This window comes from Myotis daubentonii, chromosome 2 (genome assembly GCF_963259705.1).
Source record: "Myotis daubentonii chromosome 2, mMyoDau2.1, whole genome shotgun sequence".
Classification (NCBI taxonomy): domain Eukaryota; kingdom Metazoa; phylum Chordata; class Mammalia; order Chiroptera; family Vespertilionidae; genus Myotis; species Myotis daubentonii.
In genome coordinates, this window is record NC_081841.1 from 196,239,426 (window position 1) to 196,261,360 (window position 21,935).

Genomic DNA, 21,935 nt, shown 5'->3' on the forward strand with positions numbered 1-21,935 from the left:
ATTTATGTGTCCAGTGCAACCTTTGGGGTGGCATTGCACAGGGCTGGTGTTCCTGGGAACACACTTTGGGAAATGTAGTATCAGGCTACTTTGAGAAGATGGTGTTCCGGTTTTCATTTCAGGAGAGACCTTAGTAATCGGAGCACATATGTAGGCAGGAAACCACCAAGGAAAAGGGTCTGGAATCATGGCTGGGGGAAACCTTGAAGGAACAAGGAAGAGAAGCCAGACTAAAGAGGCTAAAAGAAAGTCCCTAATTATTACCAGGATGCCACTGGCAAGAGCAGAGACTCACCCCATGGTGTTTCCGAGGTCAGCACCAGGTAAAGAGTCAGGCAGACATCCTATGAAATCAGATTGCAATTTTATATGAGAAAGAACTTTCCAACAATTAGAATTCTCGGAAGATGAAAGCATCTGGTCAGAGGCCTGTGAAGTATTTCCAAGGAAGGATAAAGTTGCATGGACCAGGAGTAGGATATGATGACCTTGGAAATGACAACCTAGAATGACGTGATTATAAGATACACAACTCAAAGAGGAATTGGGGTTTGGTTAGCATAAACTGCATGGGCTGCATTCACTTTGGTGCTAAGGGTTGACTTACCTGTCTTCTAATTTCTTTCTCCTCCTGAATATGTGGGGCCTGGATAGTTTGCATGGTTGGTTTAACAGCTCTCTGTGGAAATGAGAAAATAATTTAATTAGGGGGAATGGATTTTGGATGCGCAAAAGAGCCTTTTCTGTTGAGGATATTTTAGGAATGCCTATACCATGTAATATAAAAATGTAGTTAAAAATCTTGGGTCTTTCTGATCAGCTGGTGTCTAGTGATCAAGTCAATGGAATACTTGAAATTTTATCATCTGAATAAGATGGAATTCTTTCATCCAATTTGGGATCCAGATTTATACTTTGTTTACTTAGATTTGTGTAGGTGATTAGGGAGGCCCTAACTCCAAATGTGTAAGCTGAAATAAAAACTAATTTATGCAATGTACTACCTATATTTTGATCCATGTAAAATGCTTAGTGTTTAATGCACCAATTCAGACCATCTGAAATGGTTTTCAATAGGAGGCTCCTTTCCCCCAGGAGTGTTGGGAAATGCCCCGGGGGCAAGGCTGGCCTGAGAGATATTTAGGGACAGGCCTACGTGATACAGAACTGACTCACTCAGGATGATGCTCCCGCTGGGAGGTAAGATCTCATTTTGTGGAGGGGGAGACTGGGGAGCGGAATGGTTAGGTGACTTGCTTGCTGTCACTCCCTGGTTAGTGGCAAACAGATAAAGGAGGCATGTGAAGGGGTGACGTTGGGGGGCCTGAAGGATAGCAGCTTTGGTCTCCCAATTTGAAATACCCCCCCCCCCCCCAAGAAGTGCCAGGCACATCCTCACCCAACACAGATGGGCTTCTCTACCACATGCCAATTTCTTTTTGGCCCTGTGTCTTGGCCTTGAGATTTGCATGTTTGATTTAACAGCTCTCTATGGAAATATTTCTCCTTCCATTAGCTGCTCCATGAAGGGGTAGACTTTCCCAGAACTGGGGAGGGGTGGGGGGCTGGGGGGCAACTTGGAAATAAAGGGGGAAGGGAGGTTGGAAATGCAGTGAGATCAGAGCTTGAGCACCCCGGGTTCAGAGAGCCTGGAAAGGAGGGCCCGCCTCATGATCACTAGGGTGCAGTACCCAAGAAGAAGGCACGTGGCACATCTGCTGGGTGGGGTGCTCATGTGGCACCGCCCTATGGGTGTCTCTCGGATCATACAACATGCTGTTCCTCCAGGCAGGGAAGAGCCACTAGGCAGGGCGTCCTAGCTGTGGGTTTGTGGACAGTCCAAAGCTTGCGGACTGCCTAGGAAAGCTGCAGAGGGCAGGGCGAGGTGGAGGTGGCCGAGGAGATTTGGGATGAGATTCAAGGCCACAGTCACCAACAAAAGCTCTGGCTGGTTTTCATGTCTTCTCTCCAGCCTTCTGAACAGAGGCCCCAGTTAAAGCAGAAAGTGGAACTTTTTTCCCCAGAGAGGGAGACATTCCACAAATATAGAAGAACAGGGCAGAGATGCTTCTCTTTAGCATTTCCCCTTAGGGATTTTCCAACTTCTTAGTGTAATGCTATTACAAGTTAAATGCCAGCCCCGCCAGTGTGGCTCAGTGGTTGAGCGTCAGTCCATGAACCAGGAGGTCACAGTTCGATTCCTGGTCAGGGCACATGCTCGTGTTGTGGGCACGATCCCCAGTGTGGGTGTGCAGGAGGCAGCCAATCAATGACTCTCTCATCATTGATGTTTCTCTCTCTCTCCCCTTCTCCCTTCCTCTCTGAAATCAATCAAAATATACACACACAGAAAAAAGAAGTTAAATTCCAGACCACTTTTGATTTTGTGTGTGTGATACTCTCTCCCCACTCACAGCCCATCCCCCCCTGCCCCTACTGTCAGGTGAACTATAATACATGTACCTACAGGAAAGACAGTGAATCCAGCAGCCCTCAAACCAATCCTCAGCGCCTGGAGTCTAACACCCCTGACCCACTGTTGTCTCAATGTCTGAAGTTGTCCTGACGGTGACGATCCACACGCACACCCAGGCACACACACAAACATATACGCGTACATACATACAGGCACGCACACACATGCACATATGTGCACACACACATACATACACAATCTCTCAAAGTTGCCTAGGCAACTATTGGAGGCACCCAGGCCTCGGACTCCAGGAAATCCATTGCTCTGTGGACTTGGGTGGGAAGAATTTAATAAAAGAGAGGAGTCTGCTCTCTTCCTCCCCCCTGGGTGGGTGTGGGAGGGTGTCTCATCACCAGGAGGAAAAGAGAATGAGCTGATGCTGCAATAATGAGTCACTCAGGTTAACTCAACAAGCTCCTACAGGCATTTGAAAAATGTTCATGCTGTTTGCAAATTCAATCAGAGTCCAAGAGGAAATAGTTGAAAGTTAGTGATTCAAAATCGAGAGCGAACTGTGGGCCTCCTGTCAGGTCTGCTTGGCCAGCGGCCTTTAGGCGAGCTGGTGGCGGGAGTGGGGGAGGGGGGTGGCAACCCTGGAGCTCTGTTTCAGCTGCCTGTCACTTCAGCTTCCCTGCTTGGCCTCTGGACAGGGTATGCACTTAGCAAATGCCACATAATAATTAGAGTAAGTGGCCTGGACCAAGCCCTGCTGCAGGACACACCCAACTGTTAGAGAACAGAGGCCTGTCCAGGCTCTCTCTCATCTCTTTCCCAGCCTGATGTCTCGTTTATTTATCACTTCCTCAGAGGTCCCAGGTTTTCTACCCTTCTACCGCCTTGTTGTCCTCTAGGGCAGAATGTTTACAGGAACAGGCTTGGCTCCAGATTGCTGAGTTCAAATCTTGACTCTACCACTTCTATGCTGTGGGACCTTGGGCAAGTTTCTTAACCTCTCTGTGCCTCTGTTTTGCACTCATAAAATAAGGACAATTAGAGCATCTACCCTCTAATGTTGCTGTGAGGATTAAATGAGTTAATACTTGTAAGATGCTTAAAACGGTGCCTCACACATTGTAAGTACCCGCCACAATGTTAACTATTATTATTGTCTTTCGTTCTTATTTTGGTTCCTCTATCAGTGCCTCAAATTTCTTGTCCCAGTGGGCATCAAAAGATGCATAGAATGTGTAGGTATGGAGGAGGGCCTTCCAGGCATATCTTGGTGATGGGAGGGGAGGGAGAAGGGCACTAGAATGTTCCTTTCTGTGTCAGACTGACCTCTCACAACCTGTGCATTTCTAGCTACCACAAGGTCCATCCCTGCCTGCATTCAGGCCTCTGCGGCTTTGTCATCTCCTCAGAGGGGTCTCATGTATCTAGCACTGCATCCCGCATCACTCTCCATCCCCTTCCCGTTAGATTTTCCTTTATGGCCCTTATTGCTCCCCCTATCTCATTGCCCATCTGTCCACATCCCCTCTATCCTTGTCCCCTGTCTCCCATTAGAATGTTCCATGAGAGCAGGCCTATCTGTTTGTCCAGTGCTGAATCCTAAGTAGTGCCTGGCACCTAACAGGCACACGTTTTTTAAATGAATGAACGAATTGAACAACCATCATCTCATTTTCCTCTTTGTGTAACATCTTTGTGAAGGATGGAAACTCCCTTCAGTCTCATGACAGGAGGCATTTAAAACTTAAAAGCTGTGCTGTTGTTAGAAATGAATTATTCTTTTGCATAATATTCACACAGCGCCAGAGTAGGCATATTTATCTTGTTGCCTAACATACATACATATACACACACACATATATAATTAATTTGCGAGCATTTGCTTCTGGACCCACGCGCTCTGTCGGAAGCATGTGTTCCCTTTGACTGTCTTCTATAACCAAACACGTGAACAGAGGTGGCCCCAAATAAGCTTTGGTGGTGTTGACACTGATCCCCATGATTCCCAAAAACTGGCAGACCTGAAGGCTTGGTTCCAACCTCACTGCTCCATGAAAGACTCCCCCTCTGATCTCATTCCCTCCTTTGGATTCCTCCTTTTAATCAGACACTGCCATGGGCATCTCTTGAGCTATTGTCTCACCGAGTCTTTAATGTGTTCATTGTGCTTTTTATGTCCAATATGGCTATATCTTCACCTCTACTGGTTTGCCATCTTCAGCAGGGTTGGAACCATAGAGTATACATATTGTGTCTGCCACTGGGTTCTCAAGTTGCACATGGCAATTCAACAAGTTCCTGTGTGAATGGAAGAATAAATGAGGAGAAGCAGACCTATTTGTACCACCAAGTCTTGTATTGATAACTTACCTCTGTTACCCTCACCCTAAAATCATTTGAAGGACTAAAGATTGAAATGGATTTTGGTAAGGATTTTCCTTTGGAAACGTCTATTAGAATCTTTGTATCTTATTTCAGAAGTCCCGGAAATGTGTCTCTCTGGAGGTTAAGCATCAGCTCAGTCATTATGGAAATGATAATGGTTTTTTTTTTAGTGATTCTTGGTTTACTGTTCATTTCTCTCAGTCGTTCTCTAATATGCACCATTCCTTTATTTAGGAATTTAAGGTCAGGGGTGCTGAGAAAGGTCATTTTGAAAAGCAACTTGTAGGAGTGGACTACATGGTGGATGTTAGAGTAGAAATAAGGTCTTTACTTCATAACATTTTAGAGATGGAAGACCAATACATCCCACGCATCTTATTTACTTAGAAGATATGAAGCCAAGGTTTAAAAAAGGGACAATATAGATGTGCTTCATCATTGCTCAGGTTAGAAATGTCCAAACGAGTAACATACCTTGGGATTCACCCAGTGTGTGTGTGTGTGTGAGTGTGTGTGAGTGTGAGTGTGTGAGTGTGAGTGTGTGTGTGTGAGTGTGAGTGTGAGTGTGAATGTGAGTGTGTGTGTGTGTGTGTGTGTGTGTGTGTTAGGGGTGGGTATGCTTCTGCAGATAAGCAGCATGAAGAGAAATGTAAAGGTGGCTGATGATTTCTAGCTTATTTCCTTGCCTTTTTTTGTTTAAATAATTATCAAAGGGGTAATATGAATACTGTATGAAAATATATTTGAAAGGGAATCCAGCCAGAATTCACAAGACGATTGAATAGAAAGATAATGGTCTCTATTCAATTATTAAGAATATGATCAGCCTTGTGTAACATATTATGTGTGGCGCCTGCTCTCACTGCCTTGGTAGTAAAGAGAAAACAGGACTGGGAGCAGACGGTGATGCCAAGGCGTTCTTCAGGGGGAGCCGCTAAGGATCCTGTTGAAAGGAGCTTAAGAGGATCCTTTTAAAAAATATATATATTTTTACTGATTTCAGAGAGGAAGGGAGAGGGAGAGATAGAAACATCAATGAGGAAAGAAAATATTGATGGCTGCCTCCTGCACGCCCCACACCAGGGATCCAGCCCGCAACCTGGGCATGTGCCCTGACCCGGAATCGAATGTGACCTTCTGGTTCATAGAGTGATGCTCAACCACTGAGCCACACCAGCCAGGTGAGGATATGTTTTTTTTTAATTCTCAACTGAGGATATGTTGTTTTTTTAATCATTGATTTTAGAGAGAGAGGGAGAAAGAGAAACATCGATGTGAGAAAAATGAATCAGTTGCCTCCTGTATGTGCTCTGACTGGGAATCAAAGCGGAGACACTTTGGTGCATGGATGATGCTCCAACCAACTGAGCCACAATAGCAGAGGATCTTTTCTTTTTTAATTGAATTTATTGGAGTGAGATTGGTTAACAAGATTACATAGGGTTCCAGTGTACAATTCTATAATACATCATCTGTATATTGCGTTGTGTGTTTACCACCCCAAGCCCAGTCTTCTTCCATCACCATTTATCCTCCATTCACCTTCTTCTACCTCCTTCCCCACCCATTCCCTCTGGTAATCACCATGCTGTTGCCTGTGTCTACTACTTTGTTTGTTATTCTTGATCCCTTCACCTTTTCACCCCGTCCCTGACCCCCCTTCCCCCTGGCAGCTGGCAGTCTGTTCTCTGTGAGTCTGTGCTCTATCTTAGGAGCCTGTCAAGTTGTGAGGAATGGACAAGTGCAGGAGGTGATAGGTAGGCCAGGTAGTAAAGTCAGCGGGTTTAATTGCTTTGAAATGTTTTGGCTCCGGGAAGAGAAAGGAGACCTCTTCAGCCAGCATTTGGCCAGTGAGGTCTGCCCCTGGCTGCCAGGGCCCGAATGGAGGGGAAAGAAGCTGGACCCCACGACCTCATCTCCCCTCCTCGGGGTTGAGGCCCTGGGCCAGCTGGGAAGGCTTAGCACCTGCTTCCTGGAGCTGCTTTCCCCGGGTGACAAGAGGCTGTTACTGAAGTTACCGTTCTAGAGAAGTCACCTGGAGTAGATGGAATTCAAATCAACCTGTTGTTTCAAAACTCTCCATTCCCCAAACCCTCTGGGGAAAGACAGTCTCAGCTCGGTCATCTCTCATTAAACCCTTTGGGGCCTGGGTTCGACCAGTGGCCGCATGTTTTGCATTGAACGTGCTTCATTTGGGTGGTAGTTGGGGTCTTTCCTGCCAAGAGAAAACAGCCAAATTAATAGAGAGGCCCTAGTTGCACTCACTTTTCCATCATCGGCCAGTTCTTCCAGGAGGATGCTGAATTGCACTTTTCTCACCTACCCTAAAAATACCTCAGACGCCTGCCACCAAGCAAAAGCCAGCTCCCTTCACTCTGCTTCGAGTAACATCCAAGCATCATCGCACTCTTGGGTGACTTAGGGCAAAGTACTTAATGTTTTTGTGCCTTCGCTTCGTCTTTTGTCAAGTGGGATGATTACAGTAGTTCCCTCATTGGGTGATTGTAAAGATTAAATACGTTAAGATATTTAAAATGTTTAGAGCAGTACCTGGCTTGTACGTTTTAGCTGTTATTTGCCAGTCCTTTCCTCTTTCCTGCTCTTCATTTGTATCTCCTTGTCCCTGCTCAGAGGTATTATGGGCCAGAGGGCATGGGAGGGGTCACATAGCACCATCTTCCCAGGCCCCCGTTCCCAGTGGATGTCCCAGGGCTGCCCCCTCTAAGCTGGGAGCGCCTGGCTCCAGAGGCTGGACACACTTTGGGGAGCGCGGGCCCCTCTGGGATTCTTCAGGCAGGTCAGGCTGGCGATGGGTCACCCATCCTGGCTCCGTCCCTTCAAATAAAGGAAAGGCCTAAGCGGACCTCCTGGTCAGCCAAGCAGGGCTGTCTGCACTGATCCCGGGGCATCCTTCAGAAACTCCGGAACCATAGGGCTCACTGCCGGTACTCAAGTCCATTTGGCAACGAGAAACACAAAACGCTTTCCATGTTAGCACCGCCCAGGGCGTAGCGAGTTTGGGTTTGCAGTTCCCTCCCGTGTCAGCAGGTCGCAGAGGGAGGTTTCCAAGCAGTGGACCCCGTGTAGTAAGTGGGACCATTTTGGCAGTGCGTCTCATACACGTTTCCCAAAATGTGTGCGCTCTCCACCCGACTCTGGACCGCCCTGTCCTACGGGCAGTGTGTACTTAGTGTCGCTTCTGGACGGAGCCGGCACCTCCCACCGTGGGGAGAATGAAGCATGGCCACACAGCGCGGGCCAGAACGCTGGGTGACGGGATGCTGGTACAATTACATGTGTGCATCTCATGACATCCCAACACCTTCTCACCCTTGGCAGAGAGAGGCGAACCGTTGACCTGTCTGCATCATGGCCTCGGGAGCTGGGCCTGGACTGGCAGTTTAGTGCTGATGGAGATTGTGGGGGAGAGGCTGGAGGTGGGGGTTGGCGTGCAGAGTCCGTTCCTGCAGCACAGCCCAGGGCTCTGGGCCGGCCGCGCCTGTAACGTTCCCCTCTAGGGGAGGGCAGTGCTTCCAGAGCAGCTTCCAGGGGCCAAACAGCTTGTGGGGAGATGAACAATGTGGTCAACCAGCCCGAATAGCTGTTATCCCCGACCCGGCTCCACTGATGTGATTCATTTTAAAATCAGAATTGGATTCCTTCGGATTCCAATTCAGCTGACATTGATTGAGCCTCTGGCGGGTGGTCAGCACCATGCCAACACCAACCTGTGTTGTTTTGACTCAGCCTGGCTGAAGCTCCGTTTGGTTGACTTGGGGAGCAGAATCCTATCCTCCAACTCAAGAGGCACGTAGTGAGGGCTTTTCTTTGTGCTGGGCATGGGATTCCAAGATGAGTGACTGTGAGAAGGCACTTCGTTCCCTGCCCAGGTAGTCCTGGGTGGCCCCAGAACTGCTCAACAAAAAGCATTTGCTTGTTCTCAAGGCATTGACTTCTTTAGGAATTCTGGTTCCATTTCTTATTCAAAAAGAGAAATGGATACTGAAGCTGAAATTTGTTATTGTACATAAAACATTCTGTTCTCTTCATCTGGTTATTTGATCAGAAACAGTGGCGTCTGGATGCCTGTTTGCTTCTCACTATTTTCTCACTATTGGGAAAATAATCCTGTCCCCTGCTGACTTGCCATTCTCCACCCTTCTCTCCAGCCCAGGGACAGGGTGCCTGGGCACAGAGACCGCGGGGAGCGCAGGCCTTGCTTGGCCCCTCCCATTGGGAAAGTCTTGGCTATGGGCTCTGCAGTGTTGGGGGGATATTGGTGTGGAGGGGGATGCAGATGGATCCAGAGCATGTGATTTGAAAATCAGAAGAGGGGAAAAGAAGAGATATGTTTAAAAAGCACATTGATTTTTCACAGTGGGAGAGGGGGTATATATATTAAAAAAATCTCAATACTGAAAAATTAACCCAGGGGACAAAACCCTTTTCCAAGTCAAGGATGCAAATTCCACTGAGGACAGGTCTGAGTGGGCCTGCAACTAAAGAGATCCTTTTAGAAGGACAGTCAATATCTGGTCCCAGAAATAAGGGGAACCCCTGTGCGTATGTGATGAGAAAATCCTAGATTTAGCTTCCCTCTCTCCCACCTCCCCCGCAGTGATCTCAGGTTTAATGTTGGCCCTCTCTGGAATCCATGTAACACCTTTTTCATGGGTTTAAAAATAGACTCCAGGCTGGCCAACCCTCTTAAAAGGAACATGATAGAGATCAGTGCCAGCACCGTGGGACCTGACACCCGACTCTGATCACCTCCCTAAATAGATCCGCACTTGGGATCCCTTGCTCCGATGAGGCGGGGCACCCTAATTGGCCACTGGGAGCTCACCACACAAGTTAGACAGAAAAACAACCAGGACTCCCTTTTTTCCTCTCCCTTTCTTCTCTCGCTACTACAAAGGCTAAAGAGGAATGACAAGGTCTGAAGGGAGACAGACTAGATTTCTTAGTCCACTCAATGGAATAGCTGTAGTGTATACTCTATAAAGTTCCTTCCTAAGTAACTGGAGAGGGGGCTGGTGCAGGAGGGGGCTGTGGTGTCTGTAAGAGGAATAACGTTTTCCCAGCAGCGAGGCTCTTGATGGTTTACAAGCGCCTGGGGTGGTGAATGGCTGGCTCGGTGGCGATAACCCAGCCTTCCTTCTCGGTAAAGGGTGGAGTTCCTGGTACCCACCCTTATCGGCTGTGCCCAGAGACTTCAGGAGCTGGGGCCACTCCCTTTGTGGGTGAGGGGCGGGACCGATAGAAGAATGGTGGAGAGCCAGCAGCACTTGTTAGCAGACCACAAGGTAGCATTCCTGCAAGAGTGGCTGTCAGACTCCCCGCTGGGGAGCAGGGCTCCCTCTGTATATGCAAGTGGAGAATTGTTTTCTCACTGCAGCAAGAATGGAAATTGAAAATGGTGGGTTATAAACCTAGGAGGTCTAGTTGCTATGTCAGTGCAGCGCACTGGGGATTCTTGGGGTCCTGTTTTCAGAGGTGGATGTTTGACCTTGGCTAAGCAGTGACTAGGCCCTAATTTCCCCGGGGTAGAAACAAGATCAGTACCACCCCATACATCTGGGGGTGGGGTGGGGAGGTGTTAACCTTTGACAAATGCTTTGGTTGAAAAGAAGGGAGGTAAAGGATGAAAACAGAGTGTCTGCTGTCATTTATTGAGTACCTACTATGTGCCAGAAGTGGTGCTAGGCATTTTCATATTATTCTCACAATACCTGGAGAGGTGGGCCAAATTATTTTCATTCTACTGATGAGGTAATCAATGAAAAGTTATTTCCCTTGTCACAAGTCATGCAACTCAACTGCAGTGGGCTTATTAACTTCGAGTAATTTAAGGCTGCTGCCCAGTGCACTTGTGATTATGTCAGTTCCAAGTCTGAGTAGATTACAAAGAGGGTTAAAGCAGGGGCAGCAGGAGGGGCCGTCAGTCCTCCAGTGAACTGTAGGGGAGAGTAGTGGTGGCTGCCCAGGGTGTGAGGGGCCAGGAGGCCCGTCTCTGGAACCCGGGTCTGCCCTGAATCTCAGCTCTGATGCTCCTTTAGCGAGGGCAGCTGTGTGCAGGCTGGCCACCACCGGAAGCTGCCTGTTCCTAAATCAGTGGTCAGCAAACTGCAGCTGGTGAGCCACATGCGGCTCTGTGGCCCCTTGAGTGTGGCTCTTCCACAAAATACCACGTGCGGGCTCGCATGTACAGTGCGATTGAAACTTCGTGGCCCATGCGCAGAAGTCGGTATTTTGTGGAAGAGCCACACTCAAGGGGCCACAGAGCCGCATGTGGCTCGCGAGCCGCAGTTTGCCGACCACTGCCCTAAATCATCCCGGGAGGCAGTCATCTGAGAATCCCACCCAACTGGGATTCTTGGCTTTAGCTTTTGAGCAAAAAAGAAGTTTCTGGAAGAGCTAAAGATTCACAGGAGAATTCAGAGCAGGGGGTCCTAGGCTCCCACACTATCCAAGGGTTTTATGAGTTGCACAGTAAATTTCTTCCCCCTTTCTCCCTGCACTGTCTCTTCCTGATGTAGCTTAATGTGGCCTGGAGGACAGAGAACGCCAAAGACGAAGCCTCCAGCATTCCATTATGCTTGTCAACTGTGGAGAGAGTTGGTAAAATATTTAGCAAGATTGGAAAAAACTGTGGACACCATGAACCTGTAGGATGGAACAAGTGGTCCAGGACCTCACTGAGAACCCCTAGTTTCTCTGGAGCCCATCAATCCCTGTCTGTCCCTTTGCGTTAGTTTCAGTGACTCTCACTGGCAGATCTCCTGGGCACACTCACTACCCTCAATAAAACGTGCAGCCTTGAAGGATGAAGAACAGGAGGAAACCGGCAAGGGACAGGATGGTTATTTATTGACTAAGGGTGTGGCAGGGATGGAGGGCTGAGAAGGGACAGTTCATTAACGAGGGAAAAAGTAATGGCTTATCTTTCTGGATTCCTAGAACCCAAAGAGACCCCTACAAGTTAACTTGTTTATTCTCTGCTTCTATATACCACATCAAATGATGAGTTATCTTTTTCTGTTACCCTGAGGGATCCCCAGCAAAAATTCAGGCCTTGGTGAACAACGAGTTTTATTAAGTCCCATCGCTTACAGCTGGGAAGTTCTTTCTGTCTAATCTAAATCTTCTCTACATCAATTTAACCCACGACTTGCAGTGTCCTTATGACTAATGGAAACGGTGGGTATGGCGTCTTCAGTCAGCAAGCATTGATTTGGCACCACTGCCCATCTAACCACACAGGGAGCTGGCGGGAAAGTGAGGGGGAGGGGGAGGGCTTCTGAACGTTTGAAACGAGCTGCCTCTGCCTGTGAGAAGCCTATAAGGGAATCATGGGGCCCAGGCTGCCACGCCTGGGAAAGGGCACCGTGTAGCTAGCCCCATGCTGGGCGCCCAGGCTCTAGTGTTGGAGGAGTTTACATCTTAAGCAAGCGCTATATCCTTCAGTCTTGTCTTCTTTATGTGTGTCTATCATCTGAGTCCCTTTAACCTCAGGCCTTACTGAGCAAAATGTCTGTAATTGTTTTCTTTCCTCTCCTCTTGGGCTTTGCCGACTCTTTGTATGTCTCAGTTGCAAAGCTTTAACCCTAATGAAGTCATGGCTAACGTCAAAAAAATTCTTTAAAGTACAGCATAGGGAGTATAGGCAATAATATTGTAATAACTATGTATGATGCCAGCGGGGACTAGACTTGTCAGGGGATCACTTCATAAAGTATATAAATGTCTAACCACTGTACACCTGAAACTAATATAATATTGGATGTCAACTGTAAATGAAAAATCAAAAAAAGATAAAAAAGATGAAGCAAGCACAATTAAAACTGTCATCTTGACAGTTTGCAAAATTAAGACCATTAAAAAGACTTTACCAGGGGAAAAAATAGAAAGAATTCTTGGCAGTCCTGAGTATTCAAGCCCTCTGATAATACCTCAGCATATTTCCTATTGCTCTCATAGTACTGTGGATTGTATTCTGCTTCTGGCCCACTGTGACTATCTCTTCTGGTTTTTTTTTTTTTTTTTGGTGTGTGTGTGATGGTATATACCACAGCATGTATAGTATAAAGAGCACTGGGCTAAGTAGTTATAAGATCTGGGTCCTGATTTTAGACTGGGAATTTTTTGCTACATAACTTCAAACATTTCTTGCAAGATCTCAGTATAGTTCATCTTTAAAGACAGGTATTCTTAAAACTCAGTAGTAGGAAAACAAACAACACAATTAAAAAATGGGCAAGAGATTTGAACAGATACATCATAAAACAACACACACACACACACACACACACACACACACACACACACACATACATATAGGCATGGTAAGTAAGCCCCTGAAAAGCAGTCAAAATGACTTCCTTGGGCAATCTAGTGTTAATGAAATACAAATTAAAACCACAGTGAAATACTGGTATACATCTATTAAAATCTCTAAATTAAGACTGACCATACCAAGTGTTGGCAAGGAAGTATATCAACCGGGCAGGAGGGAGGGATTATTAAGGAACAAGAGGAAACTTTTGGAGGTCCATTACCTTGATTGTAGTGATAGTTTTATGGGGTATACATAAAACTTACCAAATTATACCTTTAAGTATGTGGTTTATATTATGTCAGTTATACCTCAATATAGCTATTAAAATAATAGTCTTTCAGTTCATTGAGTGAGTCAATTATATCAGTGTTTTGAAAGTATTGTACATACTATTCATCTTCCATTTGAGTAGGGCATTTTCTCTCTCTCTCTAAATATTAATGTTGGAACAGTGCTTTGGAATCCTTGAGCTATTCCACTGGGCTATGATCAGGGCTGTTCCAGTAACCATAATTTATTAATTGAAGCTCTTGATGTAGAAGATTGAGTCGATCTGAGAGGCACGGGGCAAGAGACCTGTAGCATGACCTGTGTTTTAAAAACGTGTGCATGGCGAGGGGAGGGGCTGCATCCAAACACCCTGCCCTTTGGAACATCAATGTGGGCGTTTCCCAGCCACCTCTCAGGGGTTGCCTGTCCCAAAAGGAAATTCGTCCTCTGATGATATTGAGGGTCTTGGGCCTGGAGAATTCTGATGCTGCTGTCATCAAACACCAGTTTTCTCATCCCCCTGGGGAGGAGTTAGTTGCCCTGTACACTTCAGATCATTCTTTTTTTTTGGCCACCTTTCCCCTTAATCTTTATCTATCCCACTAATTTGGGACTTTCTCCTAATTGTAGAATGGCGCCTCGCTTTGGAAAACTCAGAGTTTTTTCCCTACCCTTGAGGAACACCCTCCATATGATCTCTTCCTGGCCCTGGCCACATAGTTGTTAGGTATCTTGGCAGTGCTGTTCATGGAACAGCTTGGGTCAGTTGGACCCTCTATTTATTAGTGACCTTGGCCCTAACTCTTAACCTCTCTGGTCTAGGTTTCTCTGTCCATGCAACCATCCTAGCATTGTCTGTGAGGGTTCAATGAGGCAATGCATCACCTAAGGTGCTCAGTGTGTTAATTCCTCACCAGCACACAGCTCTCCTCTGGGCAGGAGCCAGGGCAGGAGGGGTGGAAAAAGAATATTTGGTATTGTGTCTAGATGCTATTGAAGAAAACATGAAACCAGGCTCATAACAGCTATGATTTGAACAAACGATATTGTCAGAGGCCCAGGCTACCGGCATTGCTTTTGCTGACCATGTCTCATGACTCAGTGTGGAGTCTGCTGTTAACAATTCCGGCTGTCACTCCCAAGACTTGGCCAATCTCGACATCCTTTTTGACATCTGCCCCTGAAATGACCTCAGGAAATGGTGAGGGTGGTCTCAGAGCAGAAAACTGGGCGCTCACTCCCGCCCTGGGTGACATTTCATTAACACCGCAGACTTCAGGGCTGAAGGAGACATAGTAACAGATCTGCGTCCTGCCTCTCAGCTTCATTTCGCGTCTCCGCTGGCAGAGTCTAGAATCGGCTGATTAGCTGGGATCTCAGGAAACGATGGAAGAGCCCAAAACATGCAAATTGGTGATGGGGCAAAAATAGACGGTGCTGAGCTCACCGGGCAGTCTGTGCAGGCTCCGGGACCATTCACTAGGGCAGCCTGTGGCAGAGGGCCGGAAGGGAGCGCCATGCAGCTTGGAGCTCCTCACCTCCATTGGACGTGTGTGTGCCTTCCTCCTGCAGCGGCAGGACGCGCAGGGCCGGCACCTGCAGCTCGGGCTGCACCCCACCCGCACACTCCACGCACCCCCTCCTCTGGGCTTGGCAGCAGGTGCCTTGCCTCCGGAGATCGCTTCCCATTAACTTTCCCATCTGACATAATAATGGAGAGAAAATGAAGAGATCCCATTAGTGGCTGGCTGGCTGGAGGGCGGGCGGAGGGCGCAGAGTCCGCACCGGAGCCGGAGCCCAGCGCCGGGAGCCTGTATTTTTAGCCAGATGCCGCGTAACTTGCTGGCGCTCCCCGGGCCACCGAGCAGATAACGGGGGAGGGGGAGCAGGGAGCCGGGCTCGGATTGCAGCGCGGGCGCCGGACGATGGCAGCGAGACAGGGCAGGTCCCGTCCAGACCCTGCGGTGAGTGACGACCTGCCGGCGGCCCGGCCGGGGACTCGGTGCGCTGGGGGCCGCCGCGTGGGCTTCGGGCCGCGGTTGCCCCTCGCTGGCTGCGGGCTCGGCGGCGCCAACTTTCGGGAGGGTGCGGGGACGCGCTCCGGGCGGCCGGGAGGCTTCCAGCAGAATCCAGAGGAAAATTCCTCTGGCCCGGAGGCGGCCGCGGCCGAGGGGCTGGGCCGGGAGGCGGCCCGGCAGCCAGCGGCGCAGGCGGAGCGCGGAGCCTCCGCACACGTTCCCGGAGGGGACCCGGGCGCGCGGGCTGTAGCTGAGGCCACGTCCCCCTCGCTTGGAGGAGGGTCCCGCCGAGCGGATTCTGCTGGTGGGGCCTCCCGGGGCTGTCCCTCCCGGGGACCCAGCTGGCACAGCAGGGATGCCATGGACTTGGCCTTGGCCAGAGAAGGGACCGCCTCGTTCAAGGCGCTCCCGACCCCTAAATCTTAGCAACGCGATGGCCAGGAGGCCCAGAGGGAGCAGGCAATGAATGGGGGCGAGAGGAAGGCAGACCTGTTGGGTGACCAGGAGCCTGGGGCTTGCCCAGCACCTTGTCATCCTCGCAGCACCCCCAGCAAGCTGTGTCGTTTCCTCATTTTAGCAAAGGGGACATGGAGGTTTGGGAACTTGTGCCAGGCAGAGCATCAAGTGGCAGAGCAGGGGTTCACACCAGGTCTTCCCCACGGCAGGGTCCACTCTGGCTTCCCACATCCCTGCAGCAGGCGATGGATGCAGGAGGAGCACAGGGAACGGATGGGTTTCCCCCGGCTTCACGGTTGTGTTGGGAGATAAGGCACCCAGGACTCCTGCTCACACATCGTTTCCTCAGTGACACCTTTAATTTGTTCATTTTACCTTTGCCAATGGTCGTCTGCTTGGGGCGCCTGGAGGCAGTGTGTGAAGCTTTAACGGCACAACTTCTGGGAAGGAGGAGGAAAGAACCCCCATGAAAACACACGCTGGCCCAGGGGTCCCCTGCTTCTCTGCAGTCAGTGGGATACAGACAGGGCCGCACAGGTGGCGGGCGGGCTGGCTGGCTGGAGCCGCTTCCTGGGAGGCCTGCCGTGGGCCCCGGGGGTCACCAGGCAGGAGTTTGGAGGAGCACCCAGATGTGGAGGGCAGGCGGACAGTGGAGCAGACGGCCCACATCCTGCTGTTGGGAATGCTGCCTGCTGTCCTCAGCTGCTGGTCAGCTGCAGGGCCCGCAGGGAAAGGACCCGGACTCTTCTGGGGACTCTGACAATGACTTTGTCAAAGAAACTGCATTTTGCCCAAACAAGACCCTTTGGGAAAGAGATACCGCCGTATCGTGTTTACAGAAATGGATAATAGCTCAGCTCCCATTCATCTTTTGAGAAAGGAGTGTGGCACAAAAAGACCTTGAACGAGTACGTCCTGAGTTGTCTGGGGGAACTTGGGCCATCTCAGGCCCCAGCGAAGGTGAGGGGGCCTGTGCTCTCTTCCTGGCCTGACACTGGACTTTGCCGGGCCTGTGTTTCTGAAACCTCCTGTGTTACAGGCACGCTGACATTTAGAGGGTGCCTCCGGCCCCCCCCCCCGGGACACGGGAGCCCCCGGGCTACTTCCTTTCTGCTATGTTGATATCACCCCACTCAGGAAGTGCAAGTTTAATAATAGTCTGGGTGACTCAGGTAACCGCGGGTTCACCTCCCTTTTCCTGGGCAGCCCTGAGGGCAACTTGAGCCCCAGGAGGAATTCCCTTCCCTTCCCTGCAACTTACTTCCTCCCAAAGTGGGCACAGCCCCCCAGCACAGGCGGAGGGCTCCTCCAGCCAGAGCTGAACTCGCGGAGCTGAACTTGTGAGGAATCGTGCGGGCACTACAAGGTGATTGGCCCGTGAGGCGGTACAGCACCGGGGTTAAGAGAAGAACCGTGGAAGCAGACTCCCCAGATTTAAACGCTGGCCAAACCATGTATTAATTGTGACTTTGGATAAACTACTTACTTTCATTATGACTCATTCACCTCATCTGTGCAAAGGAGACAAAACCACCTGCCTGATGAGATTATTAGGGGGACCAAATGAATGAATTTAAGTAGAGTGCTTAAAACATAGTAAGAGCTTTATAAAACTTATTTTGGCATAAAAGGAATTTCAGGGAAATTACATGGATTAACCAGAAGAGCTGTTGGCTGGGGACACAACAGAATGTATTACCCCCCCCCCCCCGCCCCCCGCACAATGCAAGCACAAGCCATTTTCTCACAGGTAAACTAGATTAAAATGAAACTCAAGATGACGAAGGGGCAAGACACACATGGGCAGCCATGGTGGGGTGCCTAGAGAGGGGGACAGGTCCTTGGTGGTGATGCAGAACTTGGACATGTGGGCTGGTTGTCTGGACACAAGGGGCAGCCTCCGTGAGGTCCTCTAGTCTCTTCAAGGACAGTGGGAGTCAGAGAGGGCTCTGATGTATCACAGCCCAGAGGTACTCTGGTTAGTGTGTCATTATTATTATTACTATTATTATTGTCATTGGTATTTTCCTGGCTACTATTTACTCAGGTACATATTCTAAAAGGGACGTATTGTATTCTTTTGACTCTCTTTCTGTCCTATTGTATCAGACAGACCATTCCTGGAATCACCAGGAGATTGCACCTGGGACAGGTCATTGAATTGCAGGTAATTGAATTAGATAGATGGGGAGTATGGGCTCAGTAGAGCAAGATGGTGAGAATGGCTCTCATATTACAACGAAGGCCATTTGCTCCAGAGCTTGAATATTCCCTGGCACCTGGGTGGAGCTTAGGGAATGCGTGTAGAGTGAATCAATGGGCGCATGCATGCACAGGGGACCTCTCTATAACTGAGTCACTTTGTTTTTCAAATCACGAGGGCAGGGACCGATATTCTGATGTATGATCGTCTCTCCCTTTGCTCTAGCAGGATCCTGGACTGGAAGTAGAACCTCAGTAAATATATTGTAGACTCACACTGAGTGATGCACAGTGAGAGTGGCACCATTATCCACAATTCACCAGTGAGGTACCCTGAGGATCCTGCTCATGTCCTGACTGCTCCATGCCTAGAGAAGACCAGAGAGAAAATGAAAAAGTCTTAGCCATGGAACTTCATTTCTAATTGTCTAGGTGACCTTAGTCAGGCACATTATTTTTACCATCAGTTTTATCATCAGCGAAAGGAAGGTCTAGGCCAGTGATGGCGAACCTATGACACGCGTGTCAGAGGGGACACGCGAACTCATTTTTTTGGTTGATTTTTCTTTGTTAAATGGCATTGAAATATATAAAATAAATATCAAAAATATAAATCTTTGTTTTACTATGGTTGCAAATATCAAAAAGTTTCTATGTGTGACACGGCACCAGAGTTAAGTTAGGGTTTTTCAAAATGCTGACACGCCGAGCTCAAAAGGTTCGCCATCACTGGTCTGGGACAAGCTGATTCTTTTTTAGAGGCCTGTCTTGGCCTTGACACAGGGCTCAGGGGTCCGAGCTGGGATCTGTCGGGACCCTTTCTCTGCCATGGATTAACCGTTTGGTTGGCAAAGGCATGTGGCCAGCCCAGGCCCTACAATCTGTCGGGGTTGTCTAGACACCCTCAGGTTTGAAATTGCTGAGAATACACCTCAGGGTCAAGGGCATAGGCTTTAGTCAGGACTGATTTCCTGACTGTTAACTAACTAGAACTTGGGCAAGTTGTTAACCTCTCCAGACCTCAGTTTCATCACCTCTAGAATGGGGATAATAATTATACCTACCTCACCGGTTGCGATGAGGATTAAAAGACATTGTTAGTACGCTTGCCCAAAGACTGGTAATAGTGTTATAATTTCATCATTATGTCATACAAACTGTGGAAACTGTTTGACCCTCTTCAGCCTAGTGTAGATCGGGTTTCCCTTACCCTCTGTCTGTGTGTCTGTCTGTTATAAATACGGTATTCTCCTTCACTTCCTAGCTTCAGGGCTTTGAACAGTCAAGCAGTATCATTAATAGATATTGCATCTATGTTTACCCACAGTTCTCAGGTTTTCATCCGAAATCCTATTATTGTGCTGTAGAAGATAGTTTGGTAGGTGGGATAGATGGGAGATATGTCCCTCTAACACTTTCATTCTTGGGGAATAATATAGTATTTTTCCTAATAGTTGGATATAGGAAAATACTACTATATATTTATACACACACACACACACACACACACACACACACACAGTACTTGACAGAATTTCTGAATCAGCAGGCACAACCAGACATTTTTCCGAGAGACTAAACCTTGAACCTGATTTCTCTGGGAAGCCAATAGATTGATCCTCATTTCTGAAATATTTCCTCCACCACAGATAATCTTTCTGAGGAACCTGGGGACATTAAGTGCCCTGTATTTTGAACCAAGGGAGGTCTTAGCCTAGTACAGTGATGGCGAACCTATGACACACGTGTCAGAGGTGACACGCAAACTCATTTTTTTGGTTGATATTTCTTTGTTAAATGGCGTTTAAATATATAAAATAAATATCAAAAATATAAATCTTTGTTTTACTATGGTTGCAAATATCAAAAAATTTCTATATGTGACATGGCACCAGAGTTAAGTTAGGGTTTTTCAAAATGCTGACACGCCGAGCTCAAAAGGTTCACCAACACTGGCCTAGTAGATACTTCATGTTTTGAAGGATTCAAAAGAGGTAGAAGATTTGGTCCCTGCCCCAAGAAGCAAACAACTTGGCTGGGGAGACAAGATGTGCAGAAGTCAAATCACTTGAGAAAGATGTATTTAAAATACATTAAAAAACAAACAAAAAAAATCCAGCTCCCATTTCTAGATTTCAAGATGGTCAATCTTGAGTATCCAAGGACAACATCACAGAGGAGATAGGGGTTGTGTGCACCTTGAAGAAGGGAAAGATTGGAATTGGCAAATGAGAGTGACAGAGAGGGCTTCACGGCCCTGGGAATCATCAAGGTGTGGCCCTGGAGGCAGAAGGGATGGGGGTGCGGGGGGGGGGGCAGTGAGATCCCAGTGTGTCTACATTGTGAACAGGCAGATGCAGAGCTTCTGGGAAGGGGTGGGGGAGGCAGGGGAAGGAATTGGTCTTCTAGAGCAGGTGTAGGCCTGAGATGGCTGGTGGGGAGGGCAGGGCAGCCCTCGCTGTGAAGGGGGTGTCTGTAATCTTTTCTGCCCCATATTGACTGTTTAATTGGCAGAGGCATGAACCCAGGCTTTTCATTGTAGAATCCTGGGGCTGTTGGCTGTAGATCTGAGGCTTCTGTGTTTAGGGCTGATCATCATTAGCATGCGTGTGAGTTTCCTGTGGCCGCTGTCATACATTACTGCAAATTTAGTGGCTTAAAACAACAGAAATGTATTCTCCCACCGCCATGGTGGCTACGAGTCTGAAATCAAGGTAGGGGTGGGGCGCGCTCCCTCTGGAGGCTTTCAGGAGGGAGTGTTCGTTGCCTCTTCCAACTTCTGCCGGCTGCTGGCTTCCTTGGCTTGTACCCGCATCACTTCTGTCTCTGCCTCTGTCTTTACATCACCTTCTCCTCTGTGTATCTTCTCTGCTGTGGTTGTTTGGTTTTTTTTTTTTGAGTCCTCACCCAAAGATATGTTTTTATTGATTTGAGAGAGAGAGAGTGAGAGAGAGGGGGGAGAGGAGAGAAGGCGGGAGAGAGAGAGAGAAACATCAATGCGAGAAAGAAACATTGATCAGTTGCCTCCTGGACATAACCCAACTGGGGATTGAACCCGCAACCTTTTGATGTATATGGGCTTGCTCCAACCAACTGAATCATCTAGCCAGGCCTCTGCTGCTTTTTGTTTTGTTTTGTAATTTTTATTATTTTTTATTGAATTTATTGGATTGGCATTGGTTAATAAAATGATACACGTTTCAAGTGTTCTATAATCTGCTGTTTTTTTATAAGGATACTTGCCATCGGATTTAGGGCTAACCTAGGTAATCTAGGGCAATTTCATCCCAAGACACATAACTCGATTACACCTGCAAAAACGCTCTTTCCAAATAAGTGACATTCACAAGTTCCAGGGATTAGGGCGCAGACATATCTTTTGGGGGGGGCCACCATCTAGCCCATTAGAACATGCTTGCTGAGGAGGGGGAGCATGAAGGAAGGAGACAGAGTGCCCCAAGGGGAGAAGGCACCATGAGGCACGGCTGGGTCCTCTGGTGGAGAGGCGCACGCCTATGGCCTGTCACGTGACAATCTTACCTGTCAAACTCTACCTGAGTAGGCATATGTGCTAAACACTGTGCTCAGCACTTGTGCTGGTATAATAATTATGATAATATGTATTATTCCTTTTAGCTTCACAGTTGACATAATAATTATAATAACACATTTCCTGTTAGCTTCACAGCCAGGGGATGAGGAAGGCCTTATCCTCCTGCCTTACAGATATGGGAACAGGAGGTGCCTGAGAACATAGGGCCGAGCGACACGCAGGGGAGCTGCTCTGAGCCACCTCCCTTCCAGGCCCGTGCTCTCCCACCACGCTTGTCTGCATTCG

General features: G+C 48.3%; 1 protein-coding gene across 10 annotated transcripts in view; it reads left to right on the forward strand.

Annotated features, from left to right (window-relative positions):
• The window catches only part of ANK1 (ankyrin 1), a 211,453-nt gene that overhangs the window by 88,985 nt on the left and 100,533 nt on the right, over window positions 1-21,935 (forward strand). The window contains exon 1 of one of the 10 annotated variants that reach the window (XM_059685310.1): window positions 15,117-15,385. The exons of the other annotated variants lie outside the window; for them this stretch is intronic. Coding sequence (XP_059541293.1) covers window positions 15,347-15,385 — 39 coding nt within the window. The 5' untranslated portion in view covers window positions 15,117-15,346. Of the gene's footprint in view, window positions 1-15,116; window positions 15,386-21,935 lie in introns of those variants that run through there. 10 annotated transcript variants of the gene reach the window in all.